Source organism: Natator depressus, chromosome 8 (assembly GCF_965152275.1).
Source record: "Natator depressus isolate rNatDep1 chromosome 8, rNatDep2.hap1, whole genome shotgun sequence".
In the NCBI taxonomy this organism is placed as follows: domain Eukaryota; kingdom Metazoa; phylum Chordata; order Testudines; family Cheloniidae; genus Natator; species Natator depressus.
Genome location: NC_134241.1, coordinates 18289786 through 18316505, shown reverse-complemented (window position 1 = coordinate 18316505; position 26720 = coordinate 18289786). Strand labels below are relative to the sequence as shown.

The 26720-nt window shown below is 43.8% G+C and overlaps 1 protein-coding gene across 3 annotated transcripts in view; it reads left to right on the top strand.

Annotated features, from left to right (window-relative positions):
• Nucleotides 1–26720, top strand: part of PPP2R2B (protein phosphatase 2 regulatory subunit Bbeta) — a 261499-nt gene that overhangs the window by 179792 nt on the left and 54987 nt on the right. For all 3 annotated transcript variants that reach the window (XM_074960535.1, XM_074960536.1, XM_074960538.1), the window contains 3 exons: nt 6888–6985; nt 9625–9790; nt 13465–13577. In XM_074960535.1, coding sequence (XP_074816636.1) covers nt 6888–6985; nt 9625–9790; nt 13465–13577 — 377 coding nt within the window. The remainder of the gene's footprint in view (nt 1–6887; nt 6986–9624; nt 9791–13464; nt 13578–26720) is intronic.

Genomic DNA, 26720 nt, shown 5'->3' with positions numbered 1-26720 from the left:
TGACTGATGGTGCTTGCTTTGAGTATGGATCTAATTTACACTTTATTCAGTTTTTTTTTCATCTGGAACACTCCTAGGGAAATGCGAGGCTTGACTTTCTGCCCATATTTTAATGCATTAGAGTTGCTAACTTCCGTGAGAAGCACATAAATTAGGAAAAGAGTAAAAACACTGGACAGGATGGTTCGCAGTAAAATATGGTTAGAAATTGATATGTTTATAACTATGACATTTTATTTAAACTGAAGACTTTAAATATGTTCCAAAGATGAAATCACCATAAAGGAAAAGGGCTATTCTAATCTGAGATGGGTCCACGCCACAGATCCAACTGTGGTTCCAAGCACAAACTTCCCCAAAGTTTGTGTGTTCATGTTTCAGTTGTGAAGTCTAGAACTGGCTCTGGATGTCATCAGATACGAGAGATTAGGGAAATATAGCTGTTTCACTTTGCAGGGGCTCATGCAGACATTTTCCCCACGTTCTGTCCACACAGCTTGGCATGTATCCGAAACCAAATTTTACTTCAATATGCAGGTTTCAATAAACCCCAAATTTTGAAGTGCAACTTGGTCAAAATCACTGAGTTTATCCTATTTTCTTGTTAAAGGGGGGAAATTACAAACTCCTACCAGCTCTTGACACAAAAGCATAGCGGTGTCGTTAGCAGTTTGAGCTGAGATTTGTAATTAAAGTAGGAATTAAGGGCTTGATCCATGGAACATTGAGATCAATGGATATTGGGCCAGACTCCCAATCCCTTTGTTTGGTATCGCAAAAGAGGGCCCAGGTTCTATAATAAGGTCCTCAGACTTCTTAGCAAACCTGGACTGGGTTGTGAATTTGTAAAAAATCTGAAACCAGGTGAGATTTTCATGGCCTAGGGCTTTCATTGCAAACATTTAGCAGATCACTAGTAATCATCTGCATCATACGTTGGGATCCCAATTTAATTTCCTTCGTCTTTTTGATCAGTAATTAGAACCTTTCTGTAAATAACTTAACCGCTCTGGAAATGAACCAGATCAGCTGGATGTTTTGTGAACTTTGGGCTTTTGCTTGTTTTTTGTTTCCATGCGGCTGCCTCTGGGAGAGCCTAGCCATTGTCCCCCTTATGTGAGCAACTTTTATGGCACTGTCCAGTCCTAGCCAATCAATTAAACAAATGTAAGGCTAAACAATGGAGTTATTTGGCAGGTCATAGAGAGCTACATTTTGCTCAGTGTTATTTATCTAATAGCAGTTTTCTTTGAATGACAAAAATTTTCAGTGTGTCTCTACTGTGGGGGCAGCTTCTCAAGCAGCTTGAGCCAGTGCTGGAAATACACATGAAAGAGTGAGCCATGTACACAGCACCTCGTCTATGGCTGAAGTCTGTGGATAAAGTAGAATAGTCTACAGCTCAACCCCTGCCCTGCATGATTAAGGTCTCTAGCCCTGCATGCATAAGGGTGAGAGACTGCAAGGAGATTATGGAGCAGGGTCCTTGTCCTCATCTGAATGCAAAGCCTGCATAAGGCCAACCAAAAGAGGGTAGAAAAGAGGAAAAGATTTAGCCCTTTTATATCATTGATTATTTTATTAATCCATCACCATTTATTCTGATGCATTCCTGCCCTCTGATTCCACTCCCACAGCTCTTTCAGATCCCCTATCAGTGCCAAGGGGCAGGGTTGAGTGACAGGGAATTTCCTCTACATTGTTACACATCCTGAAAACTACCAATATCCATAAAAGTCATTATACAAGAATGTAAACCCAAGGCCAGAAAAAAAATTTCCCTCTAAATCAGCTCCACAGTGCATAACGTGTTCAAGTAACCTGGACATTCCTGGCACTGTTGCATCTATCTCACCACTCCCAGGTTCCCTATAAATCTTTGACAGGTCTAGGCAAGGCATTTTTTTTTTAACCTTGACTCGCCTGTTTCTATCCATCAAAACTAAGTAATGATGAGAGAATCACTCAGGAGGTTCAGGGAGGTCATGCTGCTCGTGTGTAAGTAATTTTGTTGTGTATTTTATTGTTAGTCAAGACGCTGTGCTGGAAAGGGGAGCTACACACTGTGTAGGGAAGTGTTAGGGCACCATACAGATGGAATTTGGTCACTTCCAATCTGGGTTGAATATGAGCTGGTGATCTAAAGTCAAAGGCTGTGTACTTTATTATCCGTTCCCTGGGCCATCCAGTCCCCCTGTAGCATCAACATTAAATACAGTAATAGATTATAAACCTGTGTTTTAGGGACTTTTGCTGGAACTGTACAAGTGTAGAAAGGAGGATGGTCTTGCAGTTAGGCTACAGGACTCAACTGGGGAGATATACATTCAAATCCTGATCCTCCCCCCCCCCCCCCCCGGCTTCCTGTGTGACCAGGAGCAAGTCACTTGGGGTTTGTCTACACACACAATTTGTATCACTTTATTCTGGTATAGTTAAAGTGATATAATCCCTATAGTGTGGACCGTTATACTGGGATAAGATGCCATACAGTTTATTCTCATAGGGGATGGGAATAAGCTATTACCAGTATAACTGCATCCACACTAGGTGTTCTACTGGTATAACTATTTTGGTTTAAAAAAAAAACCCACCATACCTCTAATTGTGGTAGTTAAGGACCAAATCTCTCTGTGTCTTGCTTCCATATCTGTAAAATGGGGATAAGAATTGGCCTGTAGCTCATTTATCTAAGATACTTAAGGTATGAATAATACATATTTGAAGCGAATCAAGATCCATTCACAAACGTCTCCCTTACTAAAAAAGGATGAAACTTGTAGTAAATGTTGATTGGATCAAATAGTCCAGCCAGGTCCAATCGCGTTATTTTGGCTTTCCACTGGTGTAAATGAGAGTAGAGTTTGGCCCCTTTGTATTGAGGTTCATCCCTTTTGTGAAAGTTGGTAGCAGATGGTTAAAATCTTAATGACAGATTTTACTACCCACAACTCCAGGCTGAAGCAGAAGGGCTCCATATAATGGAATAGAAATGCTTCACCTTACTGCTTTCCAATTCAGTGCTGGCCAGGCCACCATCCCTGCCACTTGATAGATTTCTGTGTGTTTGGAGGGATGCGGTGTTGTCTTCCATAATCCTCTTGGGTTTATTTGCTGCAGTGCTGGCTCTGTGTGCAATGAAATATTATCCCTAAATCTATTCATGGCAACCCAATGTTATAAATGAATTAAGACAAACTTTAGAAAGCACTCACATGTCATTGCAATTATGCTTAATGCTGGAAAGACGGGGCAATATGGGGAAGATGTGTGAATATTAATAGAAGCAGCATGGAGTTCATTACTCACCTGCCTGCTGCCATCTGGATTGTCACAGCTCAGCAGACATGGTGGGCTCCTCGCACATTATCAGGGAGTGATTGGATCCTAAAGTGAATGGAGGGATCCCTATGAAGACATAAAACAGTGGACACAATGAATAAATTGTAGATGGCCGTGTGTCCCCAGCACTGAGAAGGGGCAACGAACTCCCATCAGGCACATTCCTGGGTGATGGATAGGAAACCGTAGGACAGCTGTGAATATCCAGTAAGTAGTCATGGCATCTCTCAGCAGGGCATGGTGGGGTAACTGGTGGCACAGCTATCTCTGTAAAATGCCACATAGGCCCTATTATGAGGACATTAAGGTGAATAAAGACCACCTTAAAATAAGACTTGCTGGGGCTGGTAGGATTTGGTAGCCTTGATAAGCAGATCACCTAGAAGGGAAACTCCAATTACAAACCAGTGGTGTCAAGCTTGGACAGCCAACCTGTAAAGCTTGTCCAATAAGATATGCCCTTTTGAACTTATGTCCATGTCAAGTGTACCTCAGAGAACAGGGTCATTCCTCACAAGCCACGTGCAACAGCCTTACCTGACTGTTGTAACTGGGCAAGGGCTCCGAAAGTTAAAGATATTGGTAGGTTGGCCTTTGCAATGATCATGGACTGAAGATGACCAAGGGGGAGGCCAAAGACTTGATATATAGACCGGATATCAGTGGACCTTAGAGACCAGTATGCACGACAGCTAGATGTACATTCATGTGTTTTGGAAGAAGGCTATAAAAGTCGCTGACCCTGAATAGGGAAGTGTCAAGAAAGAAGAAGGTCTTGTGTCCCCAGCCTTCTTCCACACTGGAAGGCTTTTTTCCTGTTTGTTACTCATGGACCATAATCTGCCCTACATTAATAGTGAAAAGCAAAGGAGAGATGAACAGAAAGGTGGGCAGGAGACTATAACACAGTCTGAGCAGTAAGGACTATAAATGGTGGCTAGTCCACCAGGATGTGTGAGTGCACATAGCATGGAATAAATGAGTGAGATACCAAATTTGGCCTTTGTACAGAGGCCGGTGGTATTGGGTCAGTGTAGTGAAGCTAGAGCCTGAGACGAACCCTACCTGTGGCTGTTCTCTTACACCAGCTGCTGGAATCCCTTCCTCATTCTAGCCAGATTGTGGAGATCTAAGTTATACTTATGTTTTGCAATGACAGAGGTTTGTGATTAAAGCACTGGAGTCACTAGAGCTACAGGTGAATCTTCAGGCCCCAGAGTTAATCTGAATGTTGTTGGTTTTTTAAGAACATGTTGGTTGGGGTGGGGGAACATCCTGGAGTCACCGTTTCAATTTAGTCTGGTAGAAACTTAATGCATGGCTGAGGTGGACTTTGATGCTCTTTGGGGAGGAGAAGAATCATTTTGTCAGCCATCTAAGAGTCCCATTGGAAATGGTTTCCCAGTTTGAGTTAAGCCACCAGGCACCAGCCAGATCCGGTAGAGGAATAAGGGGGAAATAGCCAAACAAACTGGATTCTAGTGAAATGGGGTAAATAGCACTAAACTTGTTTAAAATGGGCCAGATTTCACCTGGTGTACATTGAAGCCATTGTGGTGTGTCAGGCCATAAATCGGAAGCAGTTTGGTCCAGAGACTGGCAAAGAGCAGAGGCAGTTTATGTGGGTGCAGTGGCACCAGTCTGGGGACAAGATTAGGAAAAGAACTGATGCAACTAACATCTCTGACTTGAGATCAGGGGGTGCAATATTTAAGCTGATTGAGCAATTTAGGACAATTACAACCTGGAAGGGGGAAAACTTGCCTGTCTGAGATACCATTTAGAAAGCTACCTTTCTGGGTTTGCCAGAACTCTTAAGGATTTTTTTTGCTGGATGGCATCTTGATTCACATTGTAGAAGACATAGACAATAACCAGCATTCACAGTGGCTTCTGAAGTTCGCAGGTGTGTGTTTGTGTGTGTGTGTGAGAGAGAGAGAGAGAGAGAGATCCATGTATATTAGTACCTTCCTAGTATATATTTTAATTGTGTCTTATATGTTTGGGTCCAATTCAGTGCTGACCTATTTATTTAATGTTTTTTTCACCTGGCTCAGCCTCTCGGTGCATTACAGTAAAACACAGATTTTGATCCAGTAAAGTATATGCTGAAAAACAATCCAGTGAGAGAAGCTTGTGTGGTATCTACAACCCATCTAGCATCCCTATTCAGGGCAGCACCTAATCACCTGCTTATCTTTAAACATTCATACAATGTCTGTGTGTATGTACCCAATGTGTGTGCACATTACATACATATAAGGGGTGTAGGTATACATGCTTATGAAAAGTGTATTGTTTAGACACACACACGCGTGTGCGCACAGAGAGAGAGATTAGATAAATACGGTATGAAAAGAGAAATTTAAAATTCAATAAAACTGACTTGCACACAAAGGATCTGGATACCAAAAGCTAAAACAAAGTACCTTTCATTTTAAAAGATGTCCTTTAGCCAGCTGCTAGGTTTGAGACTGTATTCCTTCTCCCCCTGCACTGTTTTGCCTTTGCTGAATGCTGCACTCAAAGACAACCCATGAAGACCAGTAGGGGAATAATCACAGTAGAATTAACCTCTGACATTCTTCTAAAAATAGTCCTAATAAATCCAATCATTGGTGGTTCTCCTGCCTGCTTTGCCTCAGGGGTAAACACATTGAGTAAAGCCTTTAAAGCATGGCTTTACCAGATTGTGACCCCCTATATAAGTTACTGGTTCCCATCTGTTTCCTTGTTTCTCACACATTAGGACAGTTTGCCTCACTGTAATTTTGACCATGTCCCTGTTCATACACAACTTTTCTTCTGATTATTGCATCGGACTGCACCACTTTGGGGAGACTAGATGGCAATGGAGTGGAGGGAGTGTTTCCTTTATTTAATCTGAAGTACAAAACAGGGGTTCTGCAGTGGGCAGGGCAAACAGCACACATCTAAGGCTATTTTGCCCCGTGGCTTTGAATGGGGGAGAATGCAGTGGTGCCTGCAAGGTCCCCCATCCTCTGACTCTGCAGAGATGCAAACTAGCAGGGCTCCCCTAAGGTAAGAGGGAAGTGGAGGGAACACAGAAAGGAAAATATGGATCTGAATGAGGACACATTCACTTAAACCTGCACAGGATGTTTTGGGGGCTTTTTATTGAACACAAATAGTAGAAATGGGTCATAATTCCAAAATCTGGATATAAATCTAGACCCAAATGTCTCCCAGAGTTTGGGTATGGTATTGCTTTGGGGTAACACCACTATGGAGACATAAAACAGTCACAAAATTTACTTCCAGACATGAATCCAATTCTTAGTGTCCCAAAACTCCATGTATTTGTATCAGGTTCTAGCTTGTGCCCATTCCTAGTAAACTGTGTTACAACATTCCACGAGCATATTTATATGCAAGAAGAAATATAAGGACTCTGGAAACTTCTCTGGGGAGACAAAGCACTGACGATACATTTTTCCTTAACTGCACAGAGAATGGTGTCTTATAGATGCCCATGAAAAGCCAGTCTGCAGTTACTTAAATTGCCTTTGTCTTCTTTTTTTCAGCTGACATTATCTCTACAGTAGAATTCAACCACACAGGAGAATTACTAGCGACAGGGGACAAGGGGGGTCGAGTTGTAATATTTCAACGTGAGCAGGAGGTAAGTGCTAGTGAATGCAAAATGCCTATTTTATCCTTTTAAAAGAAGCTTCCTGCTGCTTCCTAATCCTCACGTGTCACTCTTCCCCCCCAGTTCTCTTCTGGCAACTAAAAACTGCAAATAGGCCATTAACCAAAATGGGACCATATGCATATCAGAAAGCACCTTCAAAATGTTGCATTTTCTGCATCGTTTTACTTCATTGCTCTTGTTGGGTACCTAATGCAAATTGGATCAAGCTGCCACGTTAGAAACTCCAGTGGTCCTAATTGTGTCATTTTGCCAAAGCAAATAATGCTCTTTGAACTTTGCTCCTTTCATCCAAACTTGGCACATTCAGCAGACCTTCTCATGTTCTCAGCCTTGTTTTGATTTGTACCAATTTGCATTAGCATGTTAGAATTCTGTAAACCTAATTAGCCGCCTTCTGATCTCAGTTTCACCCTTTTTTTTTACACTGATAAAAGGCCCCAGACGTCAGTGGAATTACACCTGATTTACACTGGTATCAGTGAGATCACAGCACAGCCTAGCAGTTGGTGTAAGAGCCCCTACAATTTTAAGCCAGAATTGCCATTTCCCTTGTTGTTCTCTGCTCACACCACCAAGAACATGCACAGGGCCTTGTACTCCCCTTCAATGCAAGATGTGGAGGGAGCAGAGAAGAGTCAAAGAGGGCAGAAAAGTCTTTGTGGGCCAAGCACGAACTTTGTGACACCGCCCTCTTCCTGAGAGTCCTCTGTCAACTCTGCTTGGTTGAAGCTGTGTGGCTCAGAGAAAGAAGTGATGTCAGGTTGGGCAGGGAAGAGGATCAGCTGCTTTTTGTGGAGTGATCCTCTGTCTGGCAATATTCCCCTAGAAATGAATGCTCTTGAAGCACTATTTGCTTCTGCTCTGGGTTTCTCACAATGGGTGGGTGCAGACAGGGCAAGCTAGTAGCAGTGCAGAAAAGCCCAAAGAATAGTGCAGTGGGGCAGCCCACGCGAGCTGTGAGTTTTTGGCTCAATTTGCCATCACTGCTCACAAGAGTCCCTTCGCTATAGAACAAGATTTGGGGTATGTGCCAAGAGCTGTGGGGGGAAGCTTGCACAATATCTGGCTGTACTGTAGTGGGCTCTCGGCCTTGCTGGTGTGGGTCTGTCACTTCCAGGAGCACCAAAAATTCTCAGAGAACAGAACATTTCAAATTTAAAAAAAAAAAATTTTGCTGTAGCATAGATGGATAAGAATCATCCAGGTGACCCTGGACATACACCTTACCTCAGAAAAGGCTTCCTGAAGAGCTTCTTGGTAGCTATGTATCATTTGTGGTTCATTTCTGCAGGACCCATATTTGCACAAGGCATTGAGCACACAATTAAAGATCTCTGCATATGCTGTGGGTCCAAGAAGCACAGAATGTGTTTGGCAAATGAAAACTGTCACAGGCCCTTACAATCTGGAATATTTTTTTCCCCTCCATTTCCAAAGCTGTCTGATGCTAATTGGTCTGGCACATCTTGTGCATACTTCACAGTCAGATCTGGATGGTAGCAAAGCCCCCTTTTGTCAATGTGTTCTGTTAAGGTGGAGTGGGATCTCAGAGGTCTGACCATGATAAACTTTATAATCCAAAGACATTTTTAAGCCTATTTTAAGGTCTTACTCTCAAAACTGTTTCTATGTATACAGTATACGCTGCGAGGGGCTGTTTAGTTTAGATAATATATACACACACCATCATCATCATTCCCAACAGTATTTTATTTCCTATTCTCTTTGTATTATTCTACTCCATTTCTTGAACTTTAAACTTCATTATGTGCTGCAGGGTAAATTCCATTGAATTCCTGCTTTACAGAGATATGCCATTCCTGGAAGGATGTTAAAGGGTCTTGGTACATTATTTGAACGCAGAAAGTCAATCCATACAATAAAGTGTGTGCATTTCAGTTCTATTCAGGTTCTTATATAGTGCTCATCACTGTAGTATCTGAGAGCGTTTGGGAGCATTTAACTCCCTCGGCCTCACTCAGGGCTCCAAGGTGCTGAGCACCCCGAGCACCCCATGGATGTCCATGGGACTTGAAGGTAAACAACACCTACCAGGCTTGCCCAGAACCTTGCAGGACTGAGCCCGTTGCCATTTTATGCAGCGTTCATTCTTGCACAGATTGTTTCCTTTCCTTGGTTATTTTGTTTCTGCTGGATAGTCATAGATCTTTGGGGCAAATCCTGCTCACCTTATGCCAGTACAGAGCCCCACTGGCTTCTATGGGGTTGCTCTTGTGAGTGAGTCAAACTTGACTTGGCCCTGTATCTGAGCCATTATCTCTCCTCACCAATTTGCCTTGGAGAGAAATGATAGGGAGGATTTCATTCATTCTAGAAACAAAGCAAAACAAAGGCATCATTTCCTGCTCATATCATCAGCATGCAGAGAAACTGACACAAGAGGAGAATACATTGTGCCGGGAAGATCTCTTGTGTCGGCTTTGATATCTAAACTGTAATGTGTCACTGTAATCAGACATTTCCCATCTCTTAACAATCCGCAGAGAACAAAAGAATCAATAGAAATTTTGCGCGCGCTCTCTCGTGCTCTCTCTCTCTCTCTCTCTCAAAATTCCCTTTATCGTTTTTTTTCCTCACTCCTGCAGAGTAAAAATCAGCCCCATCGTAGGGGAGAATACAATGTTTACAGCACGTTCCAGAGCCATGAACCTGAGTTCGATTACCTGAAGAGTTTAGAGATCGAGGAGAAGATCAATAAAATACGATGGCTCCCGCAGCAAAATGCAGCCTACTTCCTTCTCTCCACCAATGGTATGTGACAATAATAATATATAATGCTTTGCCTTTCATCCATGGATTCCATGGTGCTTTGCCAGCATGGAAAAAAAAATCTTCACAATCCCCCCGCAGGACAGGTAAATATTATTTTCCCCATTTTAGAGCGGGGGGAACTGAAGCATGGAGAGTTTGACTTGCCTGAAGTGACACAGTGAAGCAATGACGGAGATGGAAATAGAACCCAGTTTTCCTGGCTTCCAGCCCTCTTCTTTGACCAACAGACCACTAAGGTCTTAGGTTTATTTAGGTCTTGATCTTGGGAAGTGTACCCTTTGAAAGTAATGGAGAATTAAGGGTGCTCAGCTCCTCACAGGAGCAGGCCCATGCTGCCCCTCATCCCAAAGAATCTCTCCCAGGAGAGAGAAATACACGTGAGGAGATGAACAGAGAAGGCTGAGGTAAGTAACCCGGGTTCACCTCATAGTTCTTTGTTATATTCTTGTCAAACACTGAACTAACATTTAATGGGGCATACCCTAGTGCACCTCAGCCTTCCCTTTGTATCTGTGGTTTTGGTCCAGGGGCCTATCCTATTTGAACTCCTTTCTGCCTTCCATTGAGGCATGTAACTCCCATTACCTTTGGAACAGACTCTATCATCCATAACTTCACTATTAGGGAAACCTTGCCCTGAGGAAAACCATCTTCTCATTTTTTTGTAGTAGTTTCAAAAAAAAAAAAAAAAAAACCCAAGGAGGAATGATTTTGCAACCTTTACTCATGCTGAGTAGGACTTACACGGAGGAGACATCCTATTGAAATACCATTCTTCTGGGATCCTGGAGAGAACAACAGAGAAGTGGAGTTATTTAAAACAGTTATTGGGGTCTGTACTTGTACCATATCCCCCTGATTTCAGCTGGAGTTGCTGGGTCTCAGCGCCTCTCAATATCAGGCCTGTGATGTCCACATAATCCACACATGTAAAGTAAAAGGAGGAGGAGGAGAAGCAAGAATTAGGAAGGACAGGAGTATTCAGGTTGGGAATTCAATACATTCAGTGGGCTGCACTCTGGTCTAACGTACACTAATGTCTGACCAGTGATGTGACTCTGGATTTTAACTAGCATGACTGAGATCAGCATTTGAAGCCCAACCTCGGTGAGAAAATTCTTCAGCCTACTGGGCAGAAGAGCTTAAAAATCCTTGAAGTCATTTTTCTGCCTCTGGTCCCTTTTTCTCTTGGTTTGCTCACCCTTGGGAGTTTGACTTTGAGGGAGCACAAGCACAGGGAATTGGTATCTGTGACTGGTGGCAACGCAGATAATAGTCAGAAAATGTCTCCGTTGTTGTTGTTGTTTGTTCTGGCAAAATCTTATTTAAAAAAATCAAGAATGATTCTGTTATAAAACATGACTTTAAATAGGGATAACAGGAGCCCAGCTAGAATTTGCTGTCAATGCATGTTTCATGTGTATTTCCCTCACACAGGGTTCTGCAGTCAGTTCACACTTGTTCATTTGACACTAAACAGGGAGTTTTCTTCCCTCTATTTATTATGTTCATTAAGTTTTTGGATCCTGGAATCTTTTTTTAAGAAAAACTGCAGCTGATTTGTTTCAATTTGCAGCTGTGTTCAGCTGAGCAGCTTCCTGTTATGCTCAGATAAATATCAGGAGGATCCAATGATATTATTTGGGATGAATGGGACCTTAAGATGGATGTGACTTAATTACTTCAGGGGAAAAGGAGGGGTCTAATTATCTCCCGTAGCCAACTTACTTTGTATTGTGGAATTTACTCTATTGATCATTGTAATAAAATTCAAAGACTTATTAAACTCATTTGTGCGGGGGGGGGGGGGGGAAGAATCATTGAAATGCAATGAAGATTAATTATAGAGCATAATGTTCTGTTAATTGAGTTTTTAAATAGTTTTTTGATTAACAGGGATATTATCTTTCCATTTGGGATGGTGTTTCAGAGGCTTGCAAAATATCAAAATGAGTCTTTAAAAAAAACTCCCATGTTATTCTGTATCTTTTTGTTCTTGTTGCTAAACTAACATTATAGAGGGGAAACCCCCTGAAGTTAAATGGGTTAATAAAAACAAAATTAATGGCAGTCTAATGGAATTGCTGTGTAAAGGAGAAAATTAAGATGAATGATAAGATTGTGTTTTAAAGCTGGTGGAAGTGATGATAAACTGCTGATAGAATCTCTGCCAGGCAAGGGAAAAGAAAACACCATTATTCAGAATAAAGACCACATGTTCCTGGGGCTCTTTCACCTAAAAGCCTTCATGGCACAGGATAAACGGGATGTCAATAGTTGAAAAAGCCAAGGAAAGATGGCAGTATGGGCATGCAAATTGGATGTGCAGTCAATAATAAAATGCCAGTTTCTGTTCAAGGTGGTGGAAGGAGGAGTTGAAACTGACTTTTGAGTAAATTACAGACATGATTTTACTTCATTCCGGGGACGTTCTTTTTACTATGTTCACAGTGTGAACTTTAAATCACTGTATATTTCACTGTTTTACATCCTAGATTTCTTTGCCTGAGCTAGTCTCCACCCAGGGACAAAAACAAAACTCATGGAATTTGACATCCGTTGTATGCAGGGCATTTTAAAGTTCATGCATAAATGACCACTGTTCTCTAAACACTGGTGTATAGCTGCACAAGCACTGCTTATGGTTAATGATTCCACTGGCTGTTGGAAATATTCAAAGACATGATGGATAGAGCACTCATGAATATTATTCTCTTTATTTGTAAGAGGACAATTGGGCTTGATGCAGGAATTGAATGAAATATAGTGAAAGAGGTCAGAGTAGATGATTGTAATTGTCCCTTCTGACCTTAAAATCTGGGAATTGCCATGTATCATGGCAGTTTGCAGTAATAAGATTGAATAAAAAGAGTAATAAAATGGGCAGTAGGGACACAATATGGAGATGTGGTGTATCATCAGCATTTAATGTGTTTTCAGTGATTTGTTCAAGCATTTGGACCAAGTTAATTTGGAAATCATACTTGAAAGGAGTCAGTTTCCCCTGGATAACTGCCATGCAACCTGGCAAATTGTAGGAGGAAAAATCATATAGTAGCGTGTTCTCTTGATTAACTTTGGTGGTAGGTATACAGATACGCAGCAATGGGAAAAAGACGCTATATGGATTTGGTCTGTAGGTGGGGAGTTCTAAATTAAACTTCTCATAGACTTCTGCCTTTTCAGAGCAATGTAAAAAGCTCTCTCCTCTTGTAGCCAATGCCCATGTTAGAGTTTCTAGTGACACACTGTGGCATGTACTAGATAAATCCTAAACTTTGTATACTGAATCATGTGACCTATGGTCATAACCTCTGCAGCTGAGCCCTGGGAAATCACTTCTCAAATAATTCGTCCACTAATATGCTTGTTTTAATCAAACCATCTTCTTAAGTTTGTTGGCAGTTGCCTTGCAGCAATAGGAAGGCCAAATATTCCTGGAAAAAAGTGTTGATGGTAAACAGTTTCTTTCTTTAGAGCTGATTCTTTCCATGTCCCTAGATCTCATTCAAATAAGACAATGAACAGGAAACGGTAACCTTTTTTACATTTAAACCAATTTTTGTGACATTAGCATTTTCATCAGGCATTCGTTTTAGGATGCCTGTTTACTCAGGCATAACTATATCTTCTTCTCTCTTTTGCTCTTCCAGATAAAACTGTGAAGCTATGGAAAGTTAGTGAACGAGATAAAAGACCAGAGGGCTATAATCTTAAAGATGAAGATGGCCGCTTCCGAGACCCCTCCATGATTACAATGCTACGGGTGAGTTAATTGAGATGCCTAAGGGTCAAGGAATCTTTCTGTGTGTGAACTTGAGTAGAAAATTGTCACCGTGGTTATTTATGGTGGCATGCATAATGCCCTCATGTCTTCAGTGGGGTCCCTGCCTCCAGGAGCTTGTGGTTTAAAGACAGAGAGAGGGGGGAAGAGGTACAACACAATAGGAAAAGTAGCCAAGGTGGTGGTGGGCCATGTCTTGGTAAAGATGCATTTGTTATTACAATAACATTGATGATGCTTTTGTTGATACTTGAGCCAGGAATGCTTGCGATGCCGAGTTGGCCGCTTTTGCATGCGTGACAAGAAGGGCCAATAGAGCTCTGGGACTGCAAGGCAGAGTGAGGGCCATGGAGCTGGAGCAGGCTGTGGAACCTTGACTAGAGCTCTGGCTGCGGCTTCAGGGTGAAATGCAGAATGCAGGCTCCCTTTTCTTCCCCCCTCCTGTGGGCTCTGGGTTCAGAGCAGCCCAGCCCTCTCTCGTCGCAGAGGTTCCCTAAGAGTCTGCTGCAGTAATGAGCTGAATAGGTCAGAGCCCCACCAGCCCAGAATATAGCCTGCACTTGCCCTGACACCTCACAGAAATCCTTTGTCACCATCTGGTATTCATGGTGGCTGCTGTGAATCTAGAAACCTGCAGTTTCTCAGGAGAGTTATTCATTCTGAATGAACAAATGAAGATAAATAGGAAATGCTTTTGCTTCCTTTAAATGTGAAGACGAACACAGAGACATCTCTGATATGCCTTTAATGAATTCAGCTTAGTGTCAGATGATAGGACATGATGTCACGTGGGTCATTAAGGGGTAAATCCTGCAGTTTACGTACAGGCTGAATAACAGAACTCTACTGGAGAGAGCTATAGGTCTGAATGGAAAGAATCCTGTCCCCTCTGGCCATGCTGGAGTACCACACCCCACCCTGCCTCATGTATGCAAACTCTTCACCTCTTGTGCTGCTGAACATAGCTGGCACACGTTTGTATTCCTGCCTGGCGATGAAGGAGTTAAAGCATTTCTTTCTTTTCCTTAGTGTTTGACTTGGGTTGTTGGAATGTAAGTACATTCTGTAATTGAGTTTTTCCTCCCAATGTAAGAAGATTAAAACCAGCCTCCCAAATCAAATGTAAACACCTAAGGCTACATTTTCCATTTACTACAAGGGAGATGCACATACAAAATCCATTGAGCCAGTTTTCTTCATAGTCACTGGAACGCCACTCGCCTTTCTGAGTGCTGCACCAAGCTGTGGTCTTATGTGGTTTTCTGGAGCTGACACCTAAAGTCCAGGAGCCTTGCATCAGAGAGTGCTATGGGGAAGCCCCCTATAAGACCAGGCAGGAGTGATGCTGTGAGGGTCGTAACACTGACTGGTGTTTGGAAGCTGTAGCCCTTAGTAGTAAATTTCACCTGGTCCATCTTTGTGTTGGTAAATGTTGCCTTCCTCATGGGGGATGCAGTATTGTCAGGAGATATCAGTCTCTGATCTTTAATGTGCATACTAAGAGCTAGATTGTGTCTTCTAGGCACAGCACTGTGGGAGGAGGGGAGGTGCTGAGGGAGCCTCTCAGCTAATTCAGTCAGGATTCTTCCCAGGACTCCCGTGGCGCGCACTCTGAAGCTGCAGCTCAGGTGTTTGTTACATGGGTACAAGTCGCATTCTCCCCTGTGCCTGGCCATGTCTGCTGGCTGAAGCAATGGGGTCACAAGGCCAGGGGCCCAGTCCTTACTTCACCCTGCCAGGTCATTTCTGTGGAGGCTAGCACTGCAGGCAGCATAAGCATGGAGCGGTGGTTCTGCAACCTCCCCAGACTGTGACTGATCCCTGACCCAGAGTGTTGGAAGAGGAAGGGGAGAAGCTCCTTGTATCTGCTCCCCACAGGGCCAGTTAGACTGAAGCAGGTTTTCTGTTTAAACATGGAGCGAGACCACATTTGCCTCAGCTTGTCATTGGAGATTGAAAAGAAAAATACCAGATCTAACCTGCAGGCCTAAAAACTCCACCTGAACAGTCCATCTGATGTGCTGTTTATCACACCAGACTAGTCTGTAATTTATTCACGCTGTCAGAATTTGCATTGCAAGTTTAGTTTTGGTTGTTTGTTTGTTTTTTAATATTATTTGTTGCTGTGATTACCTCTGGCTCACTTTTATAGATCCCGGTTTCCTCACAGATCAGGCCAATGAAAACGTTTAATAACCCCAGACAGCTAATTAATCCTTGGTGAGAAATGAATGGCTTTTATTTTGAGTTGCTCCTACTTGCTGGTAGGCACGTTTTGCTTGTTTTTTCCTAGAGCAAGGAAACATTTTATTTCCTATCTATATTGTTGTTGTGTTTAAGATAGCATGTCCAACCGCTATGCTGTTACTTAGGAAGCCCACTCGAATCATTTCTCCAAGATTTGAATGTCCGACTCTGTAGCTTCCCGACCCATCTGGATGCAGAGCTGGGGAGACGGCTTTTGTTTTAAAGCAATATTACGGGGTATTACTCGTTATTGCTTTCTTCTGTGTCTTAATGCCTCAGAAAAGCCATGGACTTAGTGTAGGAAAGGCAGGGTCGCAGCGCAGAGGCATCGAGCTAGTGTCTTTATTTCATCTAGATCTGCAAAAGAGAGATCTTTGTGGAGCTTTTCCATATGGCAGATTTGTCTGCTTCTGCCTCAGCTGCACTCAATTCAGCTCCTCTTCCCCAACCTCTCAATGCCCAGAGGTGACAGTCCACCCTGAGTGCTTTCTAAGCAACTGCAACTAATTGAGAGGCTTAATAAGCTATGAAGGGAGCAAACACACGCTGTACTTTTCTGCAACAGATAGCTTGTTCACTGCATTCCATTTGCCTGTAATTTGTATTTTACTGCAACTGGGATTATTATTATTTAAAAATAGGCTAAGTCATTTTGCCTAATGTCACACCAGCTGGATGCTGTGGGGCTGAAAGCTGGACTCACACCTTACTGGCTTTGCCTTCTGTTTGGGAGAGGCTGTGAAAAGAGGAGCAGAGAGAAAAATCCAATGGGAAAAGTGGAGAGAGAGAATGAAAACAGAAGAAAGGAGAGAGGAATTCTATTAGCCCCAGGGACCCAGTTTAGTTTTTTTTAGAGGTACATAGCCCCATTTCCTGTTTGCTAGAAAAAAACATTTTGTTTTTTAAAATAACACAACAGCGATTTAATTTACAGAGGCAAAGAAAGTTTTTTGTGAATTTATTTGAACTGGTTTTGCAAACCAGAAATACTTTGCGAGATTACCATTCTCATGAGCTCCACATACGTTCATGTACATTCACATATGAACTTGGTGCCAATATGTGGCCCAGATTCATTGTTCAGTTCCCACTGTTCTTGGCAGAAGCTTGCTTCTTGGAAAAATCAACATACAGTTTATGAAACTGCTGTTAAGTTACATTTGATTCAGAGGTTAGGTCAAGGTGAATTTAGTGTTTGATCTTGAGGTACAGCACCCCCTTTTCTATTACAGGGGAAGCAAAAATCTATGTCTCTTTTCTGAGCCCAGGTTCATAGAGACAAAATTCAAAGGACTCTCCCAGGACAGTGGAATCTCTGCCTGCTGCTTTCAGACCAATTCCTCACATCCACCGACACAGTGCAATGTCCTCCTGTTGAGCTGCCATCAGCCATTGTGTTATGTACTTCAGGACTGCTGACCTCTCCTAGGAAGAACAAACACCCAATGCTCCCTTAGCCAGCTCATAGTTGAGAGTCATATTTGCAATTTGTTGATGCTGCTGAGGATTAGAGGCAATTATTTTACCCATCACCGCACTCTTAGTATGTTTGTTACAGATGTTGGGGTAATGAAAACACACTCAACCCTCTTCTATAACACAGGATCACAGTGGTGCACAAACAGCCCACGTTATTAGGGTTAACTTTGTTGAGCTGTTTTCGTAGTAATTCCTCAAGCTTCTCTCCCCACCCCCCCGGGCTTTCTGAGGTGCAGATCCTGACATGTGATTGACTATGGCCAAGTGAATACTGGCATGGGATCAGTATAATGGTGCCTCAGTGGGATACTTATATGATATGGTTATGAAAATTAATAATGCTTACCTTCACTGTTGATTATTTTCTTTATCTGATTGTATTTGACTGAATCCTGGGGTTTTCATGTTTGATCATGTGGCCTTGAGTAGCTCCAAAGATCAACTTAAATTCTGTTTTTAAAAGCATTTAACCTTCTATGTCTGCCTGTCTGTCGCTCAGTCTTTGCCTCTGGCTTCAGTGGGAGCTGAAGCGACAAAGTTACATAGACTCCCATTGACATCAGTGGGCTTTGGGTGAGGCCCGATGTCAGCACACTACATGAGATTTAGCCATGAGACTCGTATTAATGTGTCACATTAATTTGTATTTGACCCTTAGAGTGAACTAAATCACATCTTATTCTGTGCAGAACAGACAAGCCAGTCTTTTCCCTGCCTTTTGACTGGAGAGCCATTACGGGCTCCCTCCTTGCAGTATGTGCTGGTCATAGTCCTCATCAGCATTACAATTGCTCATGAAAACATTTTTTGAAATGAGCAATGTCTTACCTTTTCCAGTGAATAGGAAACACACCAGCAGTTGCTGGAGTTATGGGTTTTCCCCAGATATCGTGGCAAGCCCCAGTTTCCTCTGTTATGACCTTTCTATTTTCATAACCTTCCTTTAACTGCCATTAAATTATCTGGAGGTTTGAGATCTGTAAAGGTCAGAGACTAGGGGTAGGAAGGGAGAAATACGGTGCTGGGATTTTTCATGGTTTTGAAGTCAGTATTTTATCACTGTCAAAAATTAAACCCTCCCTGACCCAAGTGAATTTTCTCTGGATAGTAAATTTTATGTCATATGGTTTTCTTTTAGTTATTGTGAACCATTCACACCACGTGTCAGACAGAGGAAAGCAGGAGCTGTCAATGATTTCTCTTAATGCTCTCTGATGATGGTCCTCCTAGAGCAGTGGTTCTCAAAGCCGGTCCGCCGCTTGTTCAGGGAAAGCCCCTGGCACCCCGGACCGGTTTGTTTACCTGCTGTGTCCGCAGGTTCAGCCAATCGCAGCTCCCACTGGCCGCGGTTTTCCACTCCAGGCCAATGGGGGCTGCGGGAAGTGGCGCAGGCCAAGGAACGTGCTGGCCACCCTTCCCGCAGCCCCCATTGGCCAGGAACAGCGAACCGCGGCCAGTAGGAGCCATGATCGGCCGAACCTGCGGATGCAGCAGGTAAACAAACTGGTCCGGCGTGCCAGGGGCTTTCCCTGAACAAGCGGCGGACTGGCTTTGAGAACCACTGTCCTAGAGTGCTTGGAATTTCATCTGGCATGCACTAAGTTGTATCATGCAAAGTTTCTTTGTGTTTCCATTTCCTACTATGTGCCACATTTGGATGTATTTAGGCACAGACCAGCTACCGTAGAGTCTAATAACATCCTATCACTAAAGCCAGGTACTTCCAATGCAACAGCGAAACCCTGTCCTGAGGAATGGAGGTGTTGCCACATGTGAAGAGGCCAGTGGTCCATTCACTCTACTATATGCCTTGGTCGTTTTCTTGTGAGAACGTTAAAACCCAAACCAATAATGCATCTGGCCAAGAACTATACAACTGGGGGAAAACCACTTCTGACTCCAGGTGGTGGTCATTTTATGCCATCACATGGGATTATTGATAACCCTTATTTTGATCCTGGTTACTATAACTGCAAATGCTAGTCTTATTTATATATTGGCCTCCATTTTCTGATTCCTGCTAAGCTATTTGGCTCAAAAATATCCTGCCTCAATGAGTTTCATAAGTTAATTCTAGGAGTTCTAAAGTTGTATTTCAGCTTTTTGATATGTATTGCTTTTTAGCTCCATTGGCTCACCCAGCACTGCCTTCCATCACATATGGCTGTCATAGGAGCCGAGTATGTACAAAAGTACCATCATGCAGTGCTGATTTCTGAGACTCTTGCTGTTGAAAATAAACACCCCCACATGCGCACAGACACTCACCATTTTCAAGCGGCCTGTTTATGCCATGCCTCACTGAGGAGTGGAGATTGGCCAATAGTGAGTGATGCCAGGGCAACATGAAATTGTATTGTTTTTCCTGTAGTCAAGTCATGACGAGATTAATTTTATTTTGTCTTGTATCTGACCCCTCCCACCTTTTCCCAAACCTCAGTCTTCATTTTTTTTTTTCCCCAGGAGTTTTCTACTTGGTACCTTTTTTTTCTGTAGCAAGCTGGAGGTTTTGGCTGCTTTAGAAGCAGGCTTTTCAGTAAGTTGCTATGATTTCTTGATCTCTGTATCCGGAAACCCCATGAGAACATATAGTTACTACTTTACAGCACTTTGAAGAAGTAAAGCAAAATGTAAGTGCTAAGTATTATGGTTATTATAATGTCATCATTCCCTAAGGGTAGAAGATTGGGGAGTCATCAACCAAACTCCACTTTGAGTCTGATATGCTGATAATTATATAGACAGATATTTACATTGATTTAACTGTTTCCTTGCGGTCTAATAATAATCAGTTATGTGAGTCAACAGTGTGGAATGCTGGCACTTCAGAGTATACTGCTGGATCCCACTGCAGCAGAGACCAGCAACAAAAAAGTTTTAAAAAGATCTTGCTTCAACTATATCTTACCCATTCCTCCTAAAGATTTCAGTTTATTTGAGGGTGTTGCTCTCTGAGGAATTATTGTTATTTATATGGGCTTTCCAACCCATATAATGTACCAGAAAGAATGAAACTGCACTCAGACTGTAAGGGGCCTTTTTTGTTTTTATAAAGAGCCCTGCTTATTTAGCTATACACCCTGGTTTAATAGGTGTAGAGCCCTTTGGCCACTGAGGCTTTGTCTACACTACACAGCTTTTAGTAATATGTCCGTGTCGCTAAAAGTCGGGCAGCATAAATGCTGTTTGTCAGCACTTTTGCCGACAAAATACTTCCATCCCCCATGACCGGGGTTTGTGTTATCAACAGGAGAGGGCTCCTGCTGACAATGAGCCATTTACACTGCCACTTGCTGCAGCAAAACTTGTCGGGGGGGGGGGGCTTTTTTAAGCACCTGTGAACAACAAAAGTTTTGTTGTTCAATTGGCAGTGTAGACAAAGCCTGAGTGGGGATCTGATTTTGCATCATCAAAGAACTCTCTAAAGTGGCCCTATATATACATTTGTACCGATGCTATGGGATGTTTGCAAAAAAAAAAATTAACACAAATAATATCCAGGACTTAAATCTCTCTTTAAATTGGGCATGTGTGTGCTTTGATCTTCTCACACTGCAAATCAAGCTTCAACTGAAGCTTCTGTATAAGAATTTTCACACTTTTAACTATCCTTTGTGCTAGAAAGGAGAAGGTTGCAAATATCCCCCAGGATGCTGTGCTCAGTGAGAGACTTTCTGTCTCCTTTGATGAACAAAACTGGGGGGGAAATTATCTGGGGCAGAAACAGCTCCTAGGCTTCATTTTGTGGTACAGACGATCTGATGTTCGGGAAAAACTGAAAAGGCAGCAGGCTGCGTTTTTTATGCTGCCTTAATATTTCATTTTTTGGTTTAAAATGCTGCAGTTAGTGTCTTGCTAGTTAACCCTTAGACTGCTGGCATTTTTCAGTGTGCCAGTCAGATAAGTGTTTAGGAGGATCGTGTGTTTTGTATACAAAATGTGTGTGCATTCCACAAAAAGGCTAGTTAGTTGTTGTTTTGAATCTAACAACAGTCCTGATCCTGCATGTGCACAGGTAGACTCCTTCATCCATGCAGAGTGCTAGGATTTCACTGAAGCTCGGGGAGGGGGGAAGCTCTGCCCACATGGATGGAACTGTGGGATTGGGGCCTTAGAGAAAATGTCAGGATCATTGAATGGTCTGGCCAATTACTATTCAGCAAATACCAGGGCTGTTACCCTCGCTCTTAGAAAAAGTTTTGAAGTATTCTGCTTCAATTTTACATGTTTAAATTTCATCCCATTTTGCTCTCTCCCCCCAATCTAGGGAAGAATTATTCTGATGGGTAGGAAGAGGGGTTGTTATGGGATGAAATTTAAACATGGAAAATTGAAGCAAGAATATTTCAGAACGTTTTCTAAGAGCAAGGTATATTAAGCTGTGGAATAGCCTCTCAATACATTTAGTAGAAAACCCGTCACTGCACAAATTTAAACCATGGCTGTTCTAAGCATTTAAGAGTGTATTGTGGGGTTGTGGTCCTGCATTGGCCATGGGGAATGGCAAAGGTGGTACATAATAGCTGTTTTTCAGCTTGAATTTTTATCATTTTTTGATTGAGACTAGTAGTTAAGTGTCAGTCTCAAGTGGTCTAGTGTGAACTATGCTTACTTGGGGAGAGGGATGCAGGGAATGGATAATTTGCCCAAATGTGTATGTTAAGATTAGAGTTGGAATTCAACCAGCAGCAGATTGCTCTCATTATTTTTATTTATTTATTTATTTATTTATTAACAACATTAATTTATAATGTGCTAACCTGTCAGCATTTATGCTGCTATGCAAGCAAAGAAATAGACAAGGTCCCTGCCTCAAGGAACTTTTGTTCTAATTTGTGCTGACACAGTACTCTATTGACGATTAGGAGTGAGGGTGGGAAGAGAGAGTCAAGATGAGGGAAGAGAGTTAGTATGTCTACACTACGAAATTAGGTCAAATTTATAGAAGTTGATTTTGTAGAAAGCATTTTTATACAATCGATTGTGTGTGCCCCCACACAAATGCTCTAAGTGCATGTAATCGGCGGAGTGTGTCCACAGTACCGAGGCAACCGTCGACTTCTGGAGCGTTGCACTGTGGGTACCTATCCCACAGTTCCCGCAGCCTCCGCCACCCATTTGAATTCTGGGTAGAAATCCCAGTGCCTGATGGGGCTAAAACATTGTCGCTGGTGGTTCTGGGTACATATCGTCAGGCCCCTCTTCCCTCCCTCCCTCCCGTGAAAGCAAGGGCAGACAATCGTTGTGCGCCTTTTTTCGTGAGTTACCTGTACAGACGCCATACCACGGCAAGCATGGAGCCAGCTCAGCTAACCATCACCATATGTTTCCTGCGTGCTGGCAGACGTGGTACTGCATTGCTACACAGCAGCAGTTTATTGCCTTTTGGCAGCAGACAGTGCAGTATGACTGGTAGCCGTCGTCGATGTAGTCCTGGGTGCTCTTTTAACCGACCTCGATGAGGTCGGGGCGCCTGGGCAAACATGGGAGTGACTCAGCCAGGTCATTTCCCTTTTAAGTTTCATCTCATGGCGATTGAGTCCTACCGGCAGTGCACTGTCTTTTAATCAGCAGCCAGCAGAAGATGATGGCCAGCAGTCATACTGCATCGTCTTCTGCCGAGCACCCAGGAGATGACGATGGCTAGTGGTACTGCACAGTCTGCTGCCAGCAAGATGTATAAAGATAGATGAAGTGGCTCAAAACAAGAAATAGACCAGATTTGTGTTGTATTCTTTTTCTCCTCCCTCCCTCCGTGAAATCAACAGGCTGCTAAACCCAGTTTTGAGTTCTATCCTTGAAGGGGCCATTCTGTTTCTCGCAAAGCCACCCCCTTTGTTGATTTTTAATTCCCAACCCTGTAAGCCATGTCATCAGTTGCTCCTCCCTCCATCAGGGCAACGGCAGACAATCGTTCCGCGCCTTTTTTTTGTGCAGACGCCACACCACAGCAAGCATGGAGCCCGCTCAGATCATTTTGGCAATTAGGAGCACATTAAACACCACACGCATTATCCAGCAGTATATGCAGCACCAGAACCTGGGAAAGCGAAACCGGGCGAGTAGGTGACGTCAGCGTGGTGACGAGAGTGACGAGGACATGGACACAGATTTCTCTCAAAGCACAGGCCTTGGCAATGTGGGCATCATGGTGCTAATGGGGCAGGTTCATGCGGTGAAATGCTGATTTTGGGCTCGGGAAACGAGCACAGACTGATGGGATGGCACAGTGTTGCAGGTCTGGGACGATTCCCAGTGGCTGCAAAACTTTCGCATGCATAAGGGCACTTTCATTGGAACTTTGTGACTTGCTTTCCCCTGCCCTGAGGCGCAAGAATACTAAGATGAGAGCAGCCCACGCAGTTGAAAAAGCGAGTGGCAATAGCCCTGTGGAAGCTTGCAACGCCAGACAGCTACCAGTCAGTCAGGAATCAATTTGGAGTGGGCAAATCTACTGTGGGGGCTGCTGTGATTCCCTAACTGTGGTGGGGCCATAGACGGAACCCATATCCCTATCTTGGTACCGGAGCACCAAGCCGGCGAGTACATAAACCGCAAGGGGTACTTTTCAATAGTACTGCAAGCACTGGTGGATCACAAGGGACGTTTCACCAACATCAACGTGGGATGGCTGGGAAAGGTACATGACGTTCGCATCTTCAGGAACTCTGGTCTGTTTCAAAAGCTGCAGGAAGGGACTTTATTCCCAGACCAGAAAATAACCGTTGGGGATGTTGAAACGCCTATAGTTATCCTTGGGGACCCAGCCTACCCCTTAATGCCATGGCTCATGAAGCCATACACAGGCAGCCTGGACAGTAGTCAGGAGCTGTTCAACTACAGGCTGAACAAGTGCAGAATGGTGGTAGAATTTGCATTTGGAAGTTTAAAAGCACGCTGGCGCAGTCCACTGACTCAGTTAGACCTCGGCGAAACCAATATTCCCACTGTTATTACTGCTTGCTGTGTGCTCCACAATATCTGTGAGAGTAAGGGGGAGACATTTATGGTGGGGTGGGAGGTTGAGGCAAATCGCCTGGCAGCCAATTACACAAGCCAGACACCAGGGCTATTAGAAGAGTACAGCTGGGCGCATCAGAGAAGCTTTGAAAACCAGTTTCATGACTGGCCAGGCTACGGTGTGAAACTTCTGTTTGTTTCTCCTTGATGAAACCCCCCCCCCGCCCCTTGGTTCATTCTACTTCCCTGTAAGCTAACCACCCTCCCCTCCTCCCTTCGATCACTGCTTGCAGAGGCAATAAAGTCATTGTTGCTTCACATTCATGCATTCTTTATTCATTCATCACACAAATAGGGGGATAACTACCAAGGTAGCCCAGGAGGGGTGGTGGAGGAGGGAAGGACAAGGCCACACAGCACTTTAAAAGTTTAACACTTTTTTTAAAACTTATTGAATGCCAGCCTTCTGTTGCTTGGGCAATCCTCTGGGGTGGAGTGGCTGGGTGGCCGGAGGACCCCCACCGCGTTCTTGGGCATCTGGGTGAGGAGGCTATGGAACTTGGGGAGGAGAGCGGTTGGTTAAACAGGGGCTGTAGCAGCGATCTGTGCTCCTGCTGCCTTTCCTGCAGCTCAACCATATGCTGGAGCATATTAGTTTGATCCTCCAGCAGCCTCAGCATTAAATCCTGCCTCCTCTCATCACGCTGCCACCACCTTTCAGCTTCAGCCCTCTCTTCAGCCCGCCACTTACTCTCTTCAGCCCGCCACCTCTCCTCCCGGTCATTTTGTGCTTTCCTGCACTCTGACATTGTCTGCCTCCATGCATTCATCTGTGCTGTATCAGTGTGGGAGGACAGCATGAGCTCGGAGAACATTTCATCGCGAGTGCATTTTTTTTCGCCTTCTAATCTTCGCTAGCCTCTGGGAAGGAGAAGATCCTGTGATCCTTGAAACACATGCAGCTGGTGGAGAAAAAGAGGGACAGTGGTATTTAAAAAGACACATTTTCTAGAACAATGGCTACACTCTTTCACGGTAAACCTTGCTGTTAACATTACATACGTAGCACATGTGCTTTCGTTCCAAGGTCGCATTTTGCCTCCCCACAGCGCGTGGCTAGCCCCTCTTCCCTCCCCATGGCTAACAGTGGGGAACATTTCTGTTCAGCCACAGGCAAACAGCCCAGCAGGAACGGGCACCTCTGGAGTCCCCTTAAGAAAAGCACCCTATTTCAACCAGGTGACCATGAATGATGTCACTCTCCTGAGGATAACACAGAGAGATAAAGAACGGATGTTGTTTGAATGCCAGCAAACATACACTGCAATGCTTGTTCTGCAATGATTCCCGAGTACGTGCTACTGGCCTGGAGTGGTTAAGTGTCCTAACATGGTGGACGGAATAAGGCTGCCCTCCCCAGAAACCTTTTGCAAAGGCTTTAGGAGTACATCCTAGAGAGCTGCGAATGCCAGGGCAAATTAATCATTAAACATGCTTGCTTTTAAACCATGTATAGTATTTTAAAAGGTACATTCACCAGAGGTCCCTTCTCCGCCTGGCAGGTCCGGGAGGCAGCCTTGGGTAGGTTCGGGGGTACTAGCTCCAGGTCCAGGGTGAGAAACAGTTCCTGGCTGTCGGGAAAACCGGCTTCTCCACTTGCTTGCTGTGAGCTATCTGTGGGGGCTGCTGTGATGCAAGTAGCCAACACAATCAAAGATCTGCTGATATCAAGGGTAGTGACCCTGGGAAATGTGCAGTTAGGGAATCATCTTCCTCGTCCCCAAAACCTGCTTCCATGTTGCCTCCATCTCCACTGAAGGAGTCAAACAACACGGCTGGGGTAGTGGTGGCTGAACCCCCTAAAATGGCATGCAGCTCATCATAGAAGCGGCATGTTTTGGGCTCGGACCCGGAGCGGCCTTTCGCCTCTCTGGTTTTCTGGTAGGCTTGCCTCAGCTCCTTAAGTTTCACGTGGCACTGCTTCGGGTCCCTGTTATGGCGTCTGTCCTTCATGCCCTGGGAGATTTTGACAAAGGTTTTGGTATTTTGAAAACTGGAACGTAGTTCTGATAGCACGGATTCCTCTCCCCATACAGCGATCAGATCCCGTTCCTCCCGTTTGGTCCATGCTGGAGCTCTTTTGCGATTCTGGGACTCCATCATGGTCACCTCTGCTGATGAGCTCTGCATGGTCACCTGCAGCTTGCCACGCTGTCGAAACAGGAAATTGAAATTCAAAAGTTTGCGGGTCTTTTCCTGTCTACCTGGCCAGTGCATCTGAGTTGAGAGTGCTGTCCAGAGCGGTCACAATGGAGCACTCTGGGATAGCTCCCGGAGGCCAATACAGTCTAATTGTGTCCACAGTACCCCAAATTCGACTCAGCAAGGCCGATTTCAGCGCTAATCCCCTTGTCGGGGGTGGAGTAAGGAAATCTATTT